This window comes from Erythrolamprus reginae, chromosome 6, assembly GCF_031021105.1.
Source record: "Erythrolamprus reginae isolate rEryReg1 chromosome 6, rEryReg1.hap1, whole genome shotgun sequence".
NCBI classification, from domain to species: domain Eukaryota; kingdom Metazoa; phylum Chordata; class Lepidosauria; order Squamata; family Dipsadidae; genus Erythrolamprus; species Erythrolamprus reginae.
Window position 1 is genome coordinate 95384887 of NC_091955.1, and position 12383 is coordinate 95397269.

The 12383-nt window shown below is 43.1% G+C and overlaps 1 protein-coding gene across 1 annotated transcript in view; it reads left to right on the forward strand.

Annotated features, from left to right (window-relative positions):
* The window catches only part of EXOC4 (exocyst complex component 4), a 289610-nt gene that overhangs the window by 216286 nt on the left and 60941 nt on the right, over positions 1-12383 (forward strand). Inside the window, 1 exon segment of the mRNA XM_070754459.1 lies at positions 11700-11919. Coding sequence (XP_070610560.1) covers positions 11700-11919 — 220 coding nt within the window.

The following is a 12383-nucleotide window of genomic DNA, read 5'->3' on the forward strand; positions in this document are numbered from 1 at the left end:
ACCTTTTGGACCTCAGGGACCATTAAATTCATAATTTTAAATCCCACAGACCACTGATATGATCTGCCTAATGACTGGCTGGGTGGGCATGGCTAGGTGGTCATGTGATGAGGTGGGTGTGGCAAACTTGTTGTCACTCATGTCAAGGGGCACCTCACTGCCCTCTACTCACCGGGAATCCTTAGGGCCCCAACAGAAAGCAGTTGTTGGAGCTAAGCAGGCACCACGAGAAAGAGTTGGCAAAACAGCTGTCTTCCCTCCCTCCCTCCCTCCCTCCTTCCTTCCTTTCTTCCTTCCTCCCCCCTCTCCCTTCCTTCCTACCTTTCTGACTTCCTTGTTCCATCTCTCTCTTTCTCCTCCCACCCTCCCTTCCTCCCCCCTCTTTGTTTCTTTCTCTTTCTCTCAATCTCTTTCTTTCTTTTCTCTTCCGCCCTCCCTTCCTCTCTTTCTTTTTTCTTCCTTCCTTCCTTCTTTTCACTTCCTCCCTTCCTCTTTCCTTCCTTCCTTCCTCTTCTTTCCTTCCTTCCTTCCCTCCCCTCCCTATCTCTTTCTCTTTCTCTGTCTCTCATTCTCCTTCCTTCTTTCCTTCCTTCCTTATTTATTTATTTATTTATTTCTCTTTTTCTCTCTCTCTCTCTCTTTCTCCTTTCTTTCTTTCTTTTCTCCTCCTCCCTCCCTTCTTCTCTTTCTTTTTCTTTTCCCTCCTTTCCTTCCTTCCTTCCTTCCTTCTTTTTATTTTCTCTTCCTTCCTTCCCCTCCCTCTCCCTACCTTCCTACCTCTCTGACTTCCCTTCCCTGTTCCATCTCTCTCTTTCTTCTCCCTCTCTGCCTTCCTCCCCCTCCCTTTGTTTTCAGCTCTCTTTCCTTCTATTCTCCCTCCCCCCTCTTTTTTTCTTTTTTTCTATTCCCTCCTTCCTTCCTTCCCTCCCTCTTTCTTTCCTAGTAGTCTTCCTTCCTCCCTTCCCTCCCCTTCCCTCCCCCCCACTGGAAGGGTGAATAAAAATAAAGGCTTGGGGAAAGCGGAGGAACAGGGGAAGGAAGTTGTTTAAATAAAGACGACAAGATCCATTCACCAGCTTGGCACGACCAAGGAAGAACCTCTTTAATATTCCACCGCGAAATTAGACAGCCGATCCAGCCTGGGCCCCCGGCGTTGACATGTGTTTTATACTGACAGTTAATTAGATGTTGTCTACAGCAATCATAGGCTGTCATTTCTAATACGCGTGGAGAAATTTGAAGGATGGGAGAGTCTCCGGTCCCCCTCCCACTGATTTCTCTCCCCCCACCCCCCACCCCCAGCATTCCGCCCCACAAAATGGAATATTTGGCATAATTAGCAAGGAACACGTGAAGTGTTAACTCTGACAAATAACGGGAGATTCGTCTTTGCATGCCAGCCAGTGGGAGACCTTTTAATCAACCTTTTCTTTGCGCTCAAGCCAATAAAAGACACGGCGACATTAACCAGGACGGGTGTCACCGGCTCCCTGCCTACCCAAACCTTCCTTCCGGCATTTCTTGTCCAAGTGGGAATCCTGAGCATTTAAAACTATGTTAAACATTTGAACGATTCCCACTGCCCTGCGAGGTGGTTGGGAATCGTGCTGCAAAAGTCAGTACAGATAAGTCCTCAATTTACGTTTCCATTGCGGAGTAAGACCATGGTGAGTGAGTCATGCCTTGTTTATCTATCTGTCTGTCTATCTGTCTGTCTATCTTTATCTATCTTTGTCTATCTATCTATCATATATCTCTCATCTATCTATCTCTCTATCTATCTATCTATCTATCTATCTATCTATCTATCGTATATATATCTCTCTCATCTATCTTTCTATCTCTCTATCTTTATCTATATATCATATATCTATCTATCATATATCTCTCTCGTCAATCTTTATATCTATCTTCTACCTACCTACCTACCTACCTACCTACCTATCTATCTATCTATCATCTACCTACCTATCTATCCAACCATCCATCCATCCATCCATCCATCCATCCATCCATCCATCTATCTATCTATCTATCTATCTATCTATCTATCTATCTATTTGATTTATAGGCTGTCCTTCTCCTCATGGACTCAGGGTGGCTTGCAAAAATAAAATTGGCAAAGATAAAAATAATACAATACAATTAAAAATTTAAGGGAAATAACAAATAAAACCTAATGTTTCCGGTAATCTCACACTACTAAACAGAGCATACAAAACTTTCGCCAGACCAATCCTTGAATACAGCTCATCTGTCTGGAACTCACACCACATTTCGGAAACAAATACATTAGAAAGTGTCCAGAGATACTTTACTAGAAGAGCCCTCCGCTCTCAACAGAATACCCTACTCAACTAGATTTACAATCCTAGGTTGAGAAAGCTTAGAACTACATCACCTTAAACACGACCTAAACATAGCCCATAAAATCATCTGCTACAATGTCCTTCAGCTTCAACCACAACGACACACGAGCACACAACAGATACAAACTTAAAGTAAACCGCTCTAAACCTGACTGCAGGAAATACGACTTTAGTAACCGAGTAGTTGATGCATGGAACTTAGTACCAGACTCTGTAGTATCATCACCTAACCCCCAAAACTTTACCCTTATCCACTGTTGACCTCACCCGATTCCTAAGAGGTCAGTAAGGGGCGTGCATAAGTGGACCAGCGTTCCTTCCGTCCTCTGTCCTAATGTTTCTCTCTTACTAGTATTATTTATATAAACATCGTTATATCTTTGTATATTACCAATAGGTACTTGACAAAACAAATAAATAAAAATAAAATAAAATTGAAATAAACACGCGCCATTTTGCTCCACCAAAATCTCTCCCCATCTGGCTCGCTTTTGAGACCGATAAATAGATTGTTACGGCGTTAATTACGATTTCATGGTAAGGAGGACTCGGATCGTTGGTTGGAGGGTTTTCCCGTTCGCCAACGCCGCTTTCAAAAGGGAAGTGTAAAGACAAACTCCCGCTAAGTCTGTTGCTGTTTTCAGTGAGCGGGAAATAATTAGAATTAAGAAACTCAACCCTAGATCTGCCCGTCTCTATCAGTGGAGTTCATGCATCGCCGGGCTTTGTCAATGGGGAAATTATCCGGAGAGTTATTTTCAAGTTATTGTTTTTGTGCTTCCTGATGGACACGGGTTTTGTGTGCATTTGTGTGTGTGTGTTGGACAGGGGGCACACAGGAAGGGCTATCGCTAAGCGAAACATTTGTTAAAGGAGTTTCGCCACCGTTTTATGACCTTTCTTATTTATTTATTATTATTAATTACATTTATATGCCGCCTTTCTCGAGGTGACTCAGGACGGCGTACAACATTAAATACAACAATATATAAGAAACCTAATAAATATAAAAATATGAAAAATTACTAAAAACATTTTAAAAGACCCCATGTACACTCACACACATTCATCCAATCCAATCATATCTCGTATCGGCCGGAGACAGTCTCATCACTCATGGCCCTCATGCCCACCAACAGAGTTAGGTTTTTAAAGCTTTACAAAAGATCAGACCAAGAGGGGGCGGTACTTATCTCTGGAGGGAGTTTGTTCCAGAGGGCCGGGGCCGCCACAGAGAAGGCTCTTCCCCTAGGCCCCGCCAGATGAACATTGTCTGGTTGACAGGACCTGGAGAAGGCCGACTCTGTGGGGCCTAAGTGGCCGCTGGGATTCTTGGCACCTTTGTTAGGCCGGTCACAGCCGTTGTTAAGTTAGTTCCACTTTCGTTAAGTGAATCTTGTTTTCCCCATTGATTTTTGCTGGTCGGGAGGTCAGAAAAGGGGGACGCCAGGACATCATAAATATGAATCGGTTGCTGTTGTGGTTGGCTCTGGCCCAGCTCCATCCCCAAGGAATGTGGATGTGGATGTGGGGGAAACGTCCACATGCCACAGGCCTGTTTTACTCCCAATAGAATCTCCCGATGAAGGAAGCATGAATAGCAGGGAAGAGGGGAGTTTGGCAGACAGCCCAGGAGGAGATCAATCATCCTTATCATCCCTGGATTCTGAACAAGAACTTATGACGGACCCACGCATGCGTAGAGTGATGCATAGGAGAGAACAACTGAAGGATAAATTTTTACAGGAGATAAGTGAGGCCACCTGTGGTTGGGTGGGGCTGCTACAGATAAAAAGAGCAGCGTGCTGATTTAGCCTCGTGGAAGTTTATCTGATTCATAGTTTCGTCAAGATCGTGGTTTTGCTGTTTCCCTGTTCAAGATTGTGTGTGGACTTTCTGGACTTTGGAATTGGACTCAATTTCCCAGTTACTGGGTGAGCAATTGGATTGCATTTAACCTGTGCCTTGTGTGTACCAGAAAATCCCTTTGACATTTAAAAAGGGAGTTTTTTTCTGCTTTTCTGTTGATAAAGACTTTTGGTTTTCCTTCTATCATGTGGTGTGTGTCTTTTTGGACCAATTACCCTGTAATTACAGGCGGTTGGGACACGCCGGCAGAACAGTTGCCAAGGGTCTGAATGTTGATCGTGTGACCACGGGGATACGGTCATAACTGCAAAAGAGTCACAGGATTTTCAGTGTCGTTCTAACTCGAAACAGCCACAGCATCCTGGATAGGTCACACGATCCCCTTTGTCCATGGGGGAAGCCAGATTCACTTAACAACCGGGTTATGAACGTATCAACCGTGGTGGTTCACTTAACATCCATGGCAAGATGGGGCAACATTCATTTAACCACCGTCTCACTTCACCAAAGAAATTGTGATGGTTAAATCGAGGACCACCCCCAGGGCCCAAGAGGTCCCTAAACAAACATTTTAAACAACTTTATATTTTTATTTCCTGCGTGCCACCTGTGGCATAGGTTTGCCATCATCTGCCCCATCCTATCCCCCCACCGCCACAGTCCCCAGCACAGCCCCCCACCCCTTTTCCTACAGAATCCGGCCCAAACTACATGGCACCCTTCCCGCTTTCCATCTGCAGCACCGGCTGGTCTCTTAATATACATTCAGCTTTCTTGCTTTCCGGCCTGTAATTAACACAACATCCTTTGTGCTTCAAGTGAGCCCATAGCAAAAAAGTTAGGCTGCTCGAACGCGTTATTCAGAATTTTTGGGTGGCTGTTGAACATGCCCGCTAAATGTTGGAGGTGTAATTGAACTCCGGGCACATATTATCACGTGTGGTGGAGATGTTCAAAAGCAATTAAAAAAGGAAGGAAGGAAGGCGGAAAGAAAGAAAGAGGGAAAGGGAAGGAAAGAAATAAAGAAAGAGGAATGGAAGGAAGGAAGGAAGAGGGAAGGAAAGAAAGAAAGAGGGAAAGGGAAGGGAAGGGAAGGAAGGCGAGAAAGAAAGAAAAGAGAAAAAAGAAAGAAAGAGGAAAGGAAGGAAGGAAGGCAAGAAAGAAAGAAGGCAAGAAAGAAAGAGGGGAAGGAAAGAAAGAAAGAGGGGAAGGGAAAGAAAGAAAGAGGGAAGGAAGGAAGAAAGGAAAAAGAAAGAAAAGCAAGGAAGGAAGGAAGGAAGGGACAAAAACACGTAGTTAGGAAAAACATTAAGGCAGCATATAGGCTACAAACTATGCATTTTTCTTAGGCATAATGCCAGAAAAAATACGATAAAAGGGATGTATATTTAATATTACATGTTTTGACAGCAGCAAGAATTGTATTTGCGCAATACCATAAAAACGAGGAAACACCTACAGAAGAAGAGATAATTAAAAAAACATTAGACTGTGTAGAAATGGATGTAGACTAAGACTGAAGATAAAAGAAAAAGAAGACAGTATTTTCAAACGTGAGACTCGTTTCATCAGTGGTTGGATAATAGAAGTAGAAATTAGGAATTACTGCCAACCTGTCTTTCACTGAGGACCCATGAGTCAAAAAGAGGGCCATGGAAATATTTACTGACCCCTCGCATCCTGGACATAAATTATTTCACCTCCTGCCCACAAAACGTCGCTACTGAGCACTGCACACCAAGACAACTAGACACAAGGACAGTTTTTTCCTGAACGCCATCACTCTGCTAAACAAATAATTCCCTCAACACTGTCAAGCTATTTACTAAGTCTGCACTACTATTACAATTAGTTTTTCTTATCATTCCTATCACCCATCTCCTCCCATTTAGGACTGTATGACTGTAACTTGTTGCTTGTATCCTTATATTTTTATTAATATTGATATTGATTGTTTCTTCACTGCTTATTTGACCCCTATGACAATCATTAAGTGTTGTGCCTCCTGATTCTTGACAAATGTATCTTTTCTTTTATGTACACTGAGAACATCTGCACCAAAGACCAATTCCTTGTGTGTCCAATCACACTTGGCCAATAAAGAATTATATTCTACTCTACTCTACTCTATACCCTACCCTACCCTATCCTATCCTATCCTATCCTATCCTACTATTCGATTTAATATTGTTATGTAAACAAATTGACTCAGACAGTACACTGTTTACTAAACACTTATTATATACAGAGAGAAAATATATAAGTAATTTAAGAGAAGATTGAACTGCCATTTGACTGGTGTACTATAGGTTTCCTGCTTGGGCAGGGGGTTGAACTCGATGGCCTTCATCGTCCCTTTCAACTCTAACGATAGATAGATAGGTAGGTAGGTAGGTAGGTAGGTAGGTAGATAGATAGATAGATAGATAGATAGATAGATAGATAGATAGATAGATAGATAGATAGATTAGAGATGATAGATAGATAGATAGATAGATAGATAGATAGATAGATAGATAGATAGATAGATAGATAAATTAGAGAAAATATATAAGTAATTTAAGAGAAGATTGAACTGCCATTTGAACTGCCATTTGACTGGTGTACTATAGGTTTCCTGCTTGGGCAGGGGGTTGAACTCGATGGCCTTCATCGTCCCTTTCAACTCTAACGATAGATAGATAGATAGATAGATAGATAGATAGATAGATAGATAGATAGATAGATAGATAGATAGATAGAACCAATGGCCTCATGGTCCCTTTCAACTCTAACAATAAATAAATAAATAATATTTTTTTAAAAAAGAATTGTGGGTGTGTGATTTGTAGTTGTGAAGCTGCTCAGGTCTCCAAGATGCCATCTCATAACAAGCATGTGCTGAAACTACTTTGGAAGGGATGAATCACGTTCCAGTGGTCCTCAACTTACAACCATGTTTGGGGGTCCTTGACTTACGACTGAATTTTCTGTGTCTGAGCAAGGCTAGTCGTTAAGGGGGGGTCCACACCCTCTTCCTGCAAAGTTTTTCGCTAGAGTTCTTAGTTTCAAGTTTAATTGGATTTGTGTGCCGCCTTTCTCCGAGGTCCCTTAAGTCAATCCCAGCCGTTGTTAAGTGAATCGTGCAATCGTTAAGCAAATCTAGCTCCCACCCCCACTCCGTGCAAAAAATTTCTCACTTAGTAACAGGAATTCAGGGCTCAACTGTGGCCAGATGTCAAGGACTTCCTGGAGTAGGATCATCTCTTTTCCCGCACTCACGCCGGCTGCCAAGGACTGTCGGGGCAGCGCGATAAGGAGCCCCCGCCTGATTTCCACTTTCCACCCTTTAGGGTGGTGTCTTATACTCTGAAAAATACAGTATTTGTAAAAAAGATAATAAATTTGGGGTGCAAAAATATCAATAAAATTTAGCCTAATAAGCCACTTTCCTTCTCCAGTCTTATTTATTTTATTTATTTATTTATTAGATTTGTATGCCGCCCCTCTCCGAAGACTCGGGATGGCTCACAACAACAGAAACAATACAAATCCAAAATTAAAACAATTGAAAACCCATTGAAAACAATCATACATCTCATACAGCCCATACATAAAGCGGAAACGGCCCAGGGGGATCAATTCCCCCTTGCCTGACGGCAGAGGTGGGTTTTAAGGAGTTTGCGAAAGGCAAGGAGGGTGGGGGCAGTCCTCATCTCCGGGGGGAGTTGATTCCAGAGGGTCGGGGCCGCCACAGAGAAGGCTCTTCCCCTGGGTCCCGGCAGACGACATTGTTTTGTCAACGGGACCGGGAGAAGGCCAACTCTGTGAGACCTAATCGGTCACTGGGATTCGTGCAGCAGAAGGCGGTCCCTGAGATATTCTAGTCCGGTGCCATGAAGGGCTTTATAGGTCATAGCCAACACTAACCAGTCTTGAGTTGCATAGCATTGGTTTGAGCAGGGAGACGGACGGGTATGAGACGCCAATCTTAGCCTTGTTGTTAGGCTGGACAGAGTGACCGCACAGGTCAGAATTTTGCCCTCTGGACTTTTCTGATACCTAAACCCCCGATGGCATCGATTTTTTTTTTGAACCCCTAATCAGCTACTCAAGTCTGTTGATTGATCGGCGGAAGAACTGGGGCCATCTGCCCGCTCTGTTTAATGGAGTGTCTTCCCACGCCAGATAGAAAATAATTGGATTGACAGACACAAACACACACACACCCAGACTCACCCGTAAGTGTGTTTGTTAAGTGATTAGAGGAGGGGGATGGGGGGGGATGTGAGCTGGCGGAGCAGCAGGGAAGGGAGTTGAAGGTGTTAATTGAGTTGATCCTATCGTGTTTGACATTGGAGGCTTTGCGTGGACAGCCGTGGAGATATTTACCATTTTGGAGGCTCCTGAGACAGCTGTTCTTTTGAAGGCATCAGGGGGAAACATAGAAACCTAGAAGATTGACAGCAGAAAAAGACCTCCTGGTGCATCCAGTCTGCCCTTATACTATTTCCTGTATTTTATCTTAGGATGGATCTATGTTTATCCCAGGCATGTTTAGTGATTCAGTGACTGTGGATTTACCAACCGCATCTGCCGGAAGTTTGTTCCAAGCATCTACTACTCTTTCAGTCAAATAATATTTTCTCACTTTGCTTCTGAACTTTCCCCCAACTCACCTCCGATTGTGCCCCCTTGTTCTTGTGTTCACTTTCCTATTAAAAACACTTCCCTCCTGAATCTTATTTAACCCTTTAACATATTTAAATGTTTCGATCATGTCCCCCCTTTCCCTTCTGTCCTCCAGACTAGACAGACTGAGTTCATTAAGTCTTTCCTGATCAGTTGTATGCTCAAGACCTTCCACCATTCTTGTAGCCCGTCTTTGGACCCGTTCAATTTTATCCATCTCTTTTTGTAGGTGAGGTTTCCAGAACTGGACACAGTATTATTCCAAATGGGGTCTCACCAGCGCTCTATACAGCGGGATCACAATCTCCCTCTTCCTGCTTGTTATATCTCTAGCTATGCAGCCAAACATTCTACTCGCTTTCCCTGCCACCTGACCTGCACTGTTCGCCCATTAGAAGATATAGCGGCACATGAATTATTATCATTATCAGGCCAATCAGCAGGAGATGGGGAGTCCTAGTTCCACCTTGGGCATGCAAGCCAGCTGGGTGACTTTGGATCAGTCCCCAGGAAATGGGGAGTTCTGGTTCCACTTTAGGCATGGAAGTTAGCTGGGTATCTTTGGACCAATCACAGGGTGACTGTGAGTTCTAGTCCTGCCTTAAGCATGAAAGCTGGCTGGATGTCTTTGGACCAATCACTAGGAGAGGGTGAGTTCTAGTCCTGCCTTAAGCACAAATGCCAGCCGGGTGACTTTGGGCCAATCACCAGGAGAAGGTGAGTTCTAGTCCCGCCTTAGGCATGAAAGCTGGCTGGGAGACTTCAGGACCAATTTACCAGCACGTAATAATCTAGTCCTGCAATAGAATAGAATAAAAGAGAAAAGAAGATAAGAGAAATCTTTATTGAGAATAGAATAGAATAGAACACAATAGAATAGAATAGAATGCAGAATAGAATTAGAACAGAATAGAACAGAACAGAACAGAATAGAATAGAATAGAATAGAATTCTTTATTGGCTAAGTGTGATTGGAGGCACAAGGAATTTGTCTTTGGTGCATAGGCTCTCAGTGTACATAAAAGAAAAGATACATTTGTCAATAATCATAAGGTACAGTCACAAAGCATCCAAGCAGCTGGAAGCCGACCAAGGAGAGATTCAACATGGAGATAAGGAGGAACTTCCTGACGGTCAGAGCGATCAACCAATGGAACAACCTACCAGTGGACGTTGTGAACTCCAACACTCTGGACATTTTTAAGAGAAGATTGAACTGCCACTTGACTGGTGTGCTATAGGGTTCCTGCTTTGGCAGGGGGTTGAACTCGATGGCCGTCATGGTCCCTTTCAACTCTAACAATCAATCAATCAATCAATCAATAATAAATAAATAAATAAATAAATTTTGATCACTTGACCATGACTACATTGCAACGGTCGAAAGTGTGAAAAACGGTGCTAAGTCACTTTTTTCACCACTGATGGAACTTTGAACAGTCACTAAATGAACTGCTGTAAGTCGGGGACCATCTCTGTATATGACATTTCTAAGAAACTCTTGGTGATCTGAAGCAGTTGAGTGGTTTACTCACCATTCTCTTGACCCAGAATCGCATTTTCACATTGTTCCCCAGACTCCGTTTTATTTTTATGGGCTGTGATGTTTTATTGTTGTTAATAATGAGATTGTCAAAAAAGGGGAGGGAAATACTCTTGTTAAGAGACTGGGCTGAAAAGATAAACGGGTTCCCTCAACAGTTATTGCCTTGATCCTACCATCGCCCAATTAATTCTACCACATTCTTTTTCAAAGAGTTCCCGGAAACGGTGTTCAGATTTTCTCGGCCTTATTTATTCTATCCCTGTAAATATGAGTCCTCATAAATCTGGATTTTGATCATGTGACCCAGTGGATGCTGCAATGGTGGTGTGAAAAAAATGGTACTAAATCACTTTGTTCACTGCCTCTGTAAATTCTATAACTCTGAATGGTCACTAAAAGAACCACTGTAAGTCGAGGACCGCCTGCTGTTGTGGTTAGCTCTGGCCCAGCTCCTGCCCCAAGGACTGTGGATGTGGGGGAGACATCCACATGCTGCACGCCTGTTTTGCCCCCGGTGGAATCTGCTGATGAAGGCTCCTCTGACCAAGAAGACATGAGTGACAGGGAGAAGGAGAGTGGGGCAGACAGCCCAGAAGGAGATCAATTATCTAGCTCCTCCTTGGATTCGGAACAAGAGTTAATGATACAGCCACGCATGCGGAGAGCGATGCATAGGCAGCAACAACTGAGAGATTATTATCAAAGAAAATGAGGCCACCTGTGGTTGGGTGGGGCTGTGGTCATTAGTGGGGCTGCTATAAATAGCAGCCTGTGGGTTTGGCCACTGAGGAGGATTATCTGATCGTTGTGTTTCGTGCCTGCTTTACTGACTTTGACCTTTTGTGTGCTGATGTTTCCCCGCTTTGAAACTAAACCAGAGCAAAGTGTGTGTCACTTTGTGAAAGAAGAAGGACTGTGAATTGCCTCACAGCTGCAAGCTAAGTATCACAGAACTGATAAGGGACTTGTACCAATTACCAGTTTGTTTGGAGACCAGTGCTCTTTGCTATACCAAAAGAGGGCTTGGTTTAAGTGACTTTTCATTATAAAGAACATTGTTTTGAATTTTCAAACGTGTGTGTGTGTCTGAAATTTGTATCTGTGGATTTTTGGGAGGAGTCTACCAGAGAGCCCGACAGAACACCTGCCTCGGGTTCAAATGGCAAAATTTTGCAGGTTTAAATCATGTTCTGCTGTCCCAATGACGCATCTGGCCTTTCCCCCCCCCCCTTACTGTATTTCAGGTTTATTCAAGAGATCGAGCACGCTTTGGGGTTCAGTCCCGCTAAGCAGTGTCCCCTCCGAGAATTCCTGACCATGTACATTAAGAACATTTTCCTGAACCAAGTCCTGGGAGAAATCAACAAGGAAATCGAAGGCGTCACCAAAATCACTGACCCCCTGAAGATTCTGGCCAACGCAGACACCATGAAAATGCTCGGGGTGCAAAGGCCTCTCTTGCAGGTAAGATGGGGGGGAAACTCTGTCGTAAGTGGAGGATGTCACTGTATTTATATTTTTTTTAAAAAACAAGAGCTGAATTCTTCATCGTGCATTTTTAAATGGAAGCTCTACTGCCATTTTTCTTTAAATTCTTTTTTTTAATGTTTATTGATTTTTACGAAATGAGAGAAGAATTAATATACCATACATCTCAATGGTCTTTTATAGATCATAACCCTTTTCCATTACAATTCTTGTTTATAGTTCACTATGCAATATATTCAATTCAGAAGAGTAAAGATAAAAAGAAAAAAATGTGTATGGATGTATGTATATACATATGTATGGATAAATTAACTGCCTTGGAAATGGCCCTGGGTTGGGCCGAGAGGCAAAAAGGAAGCTGTGATGCTCCTTCCAATATACCAGGGTGATTCGACACAAAAAAACATGTAACCCTTCCCTGGTGCAGAGCTGAAGGGATT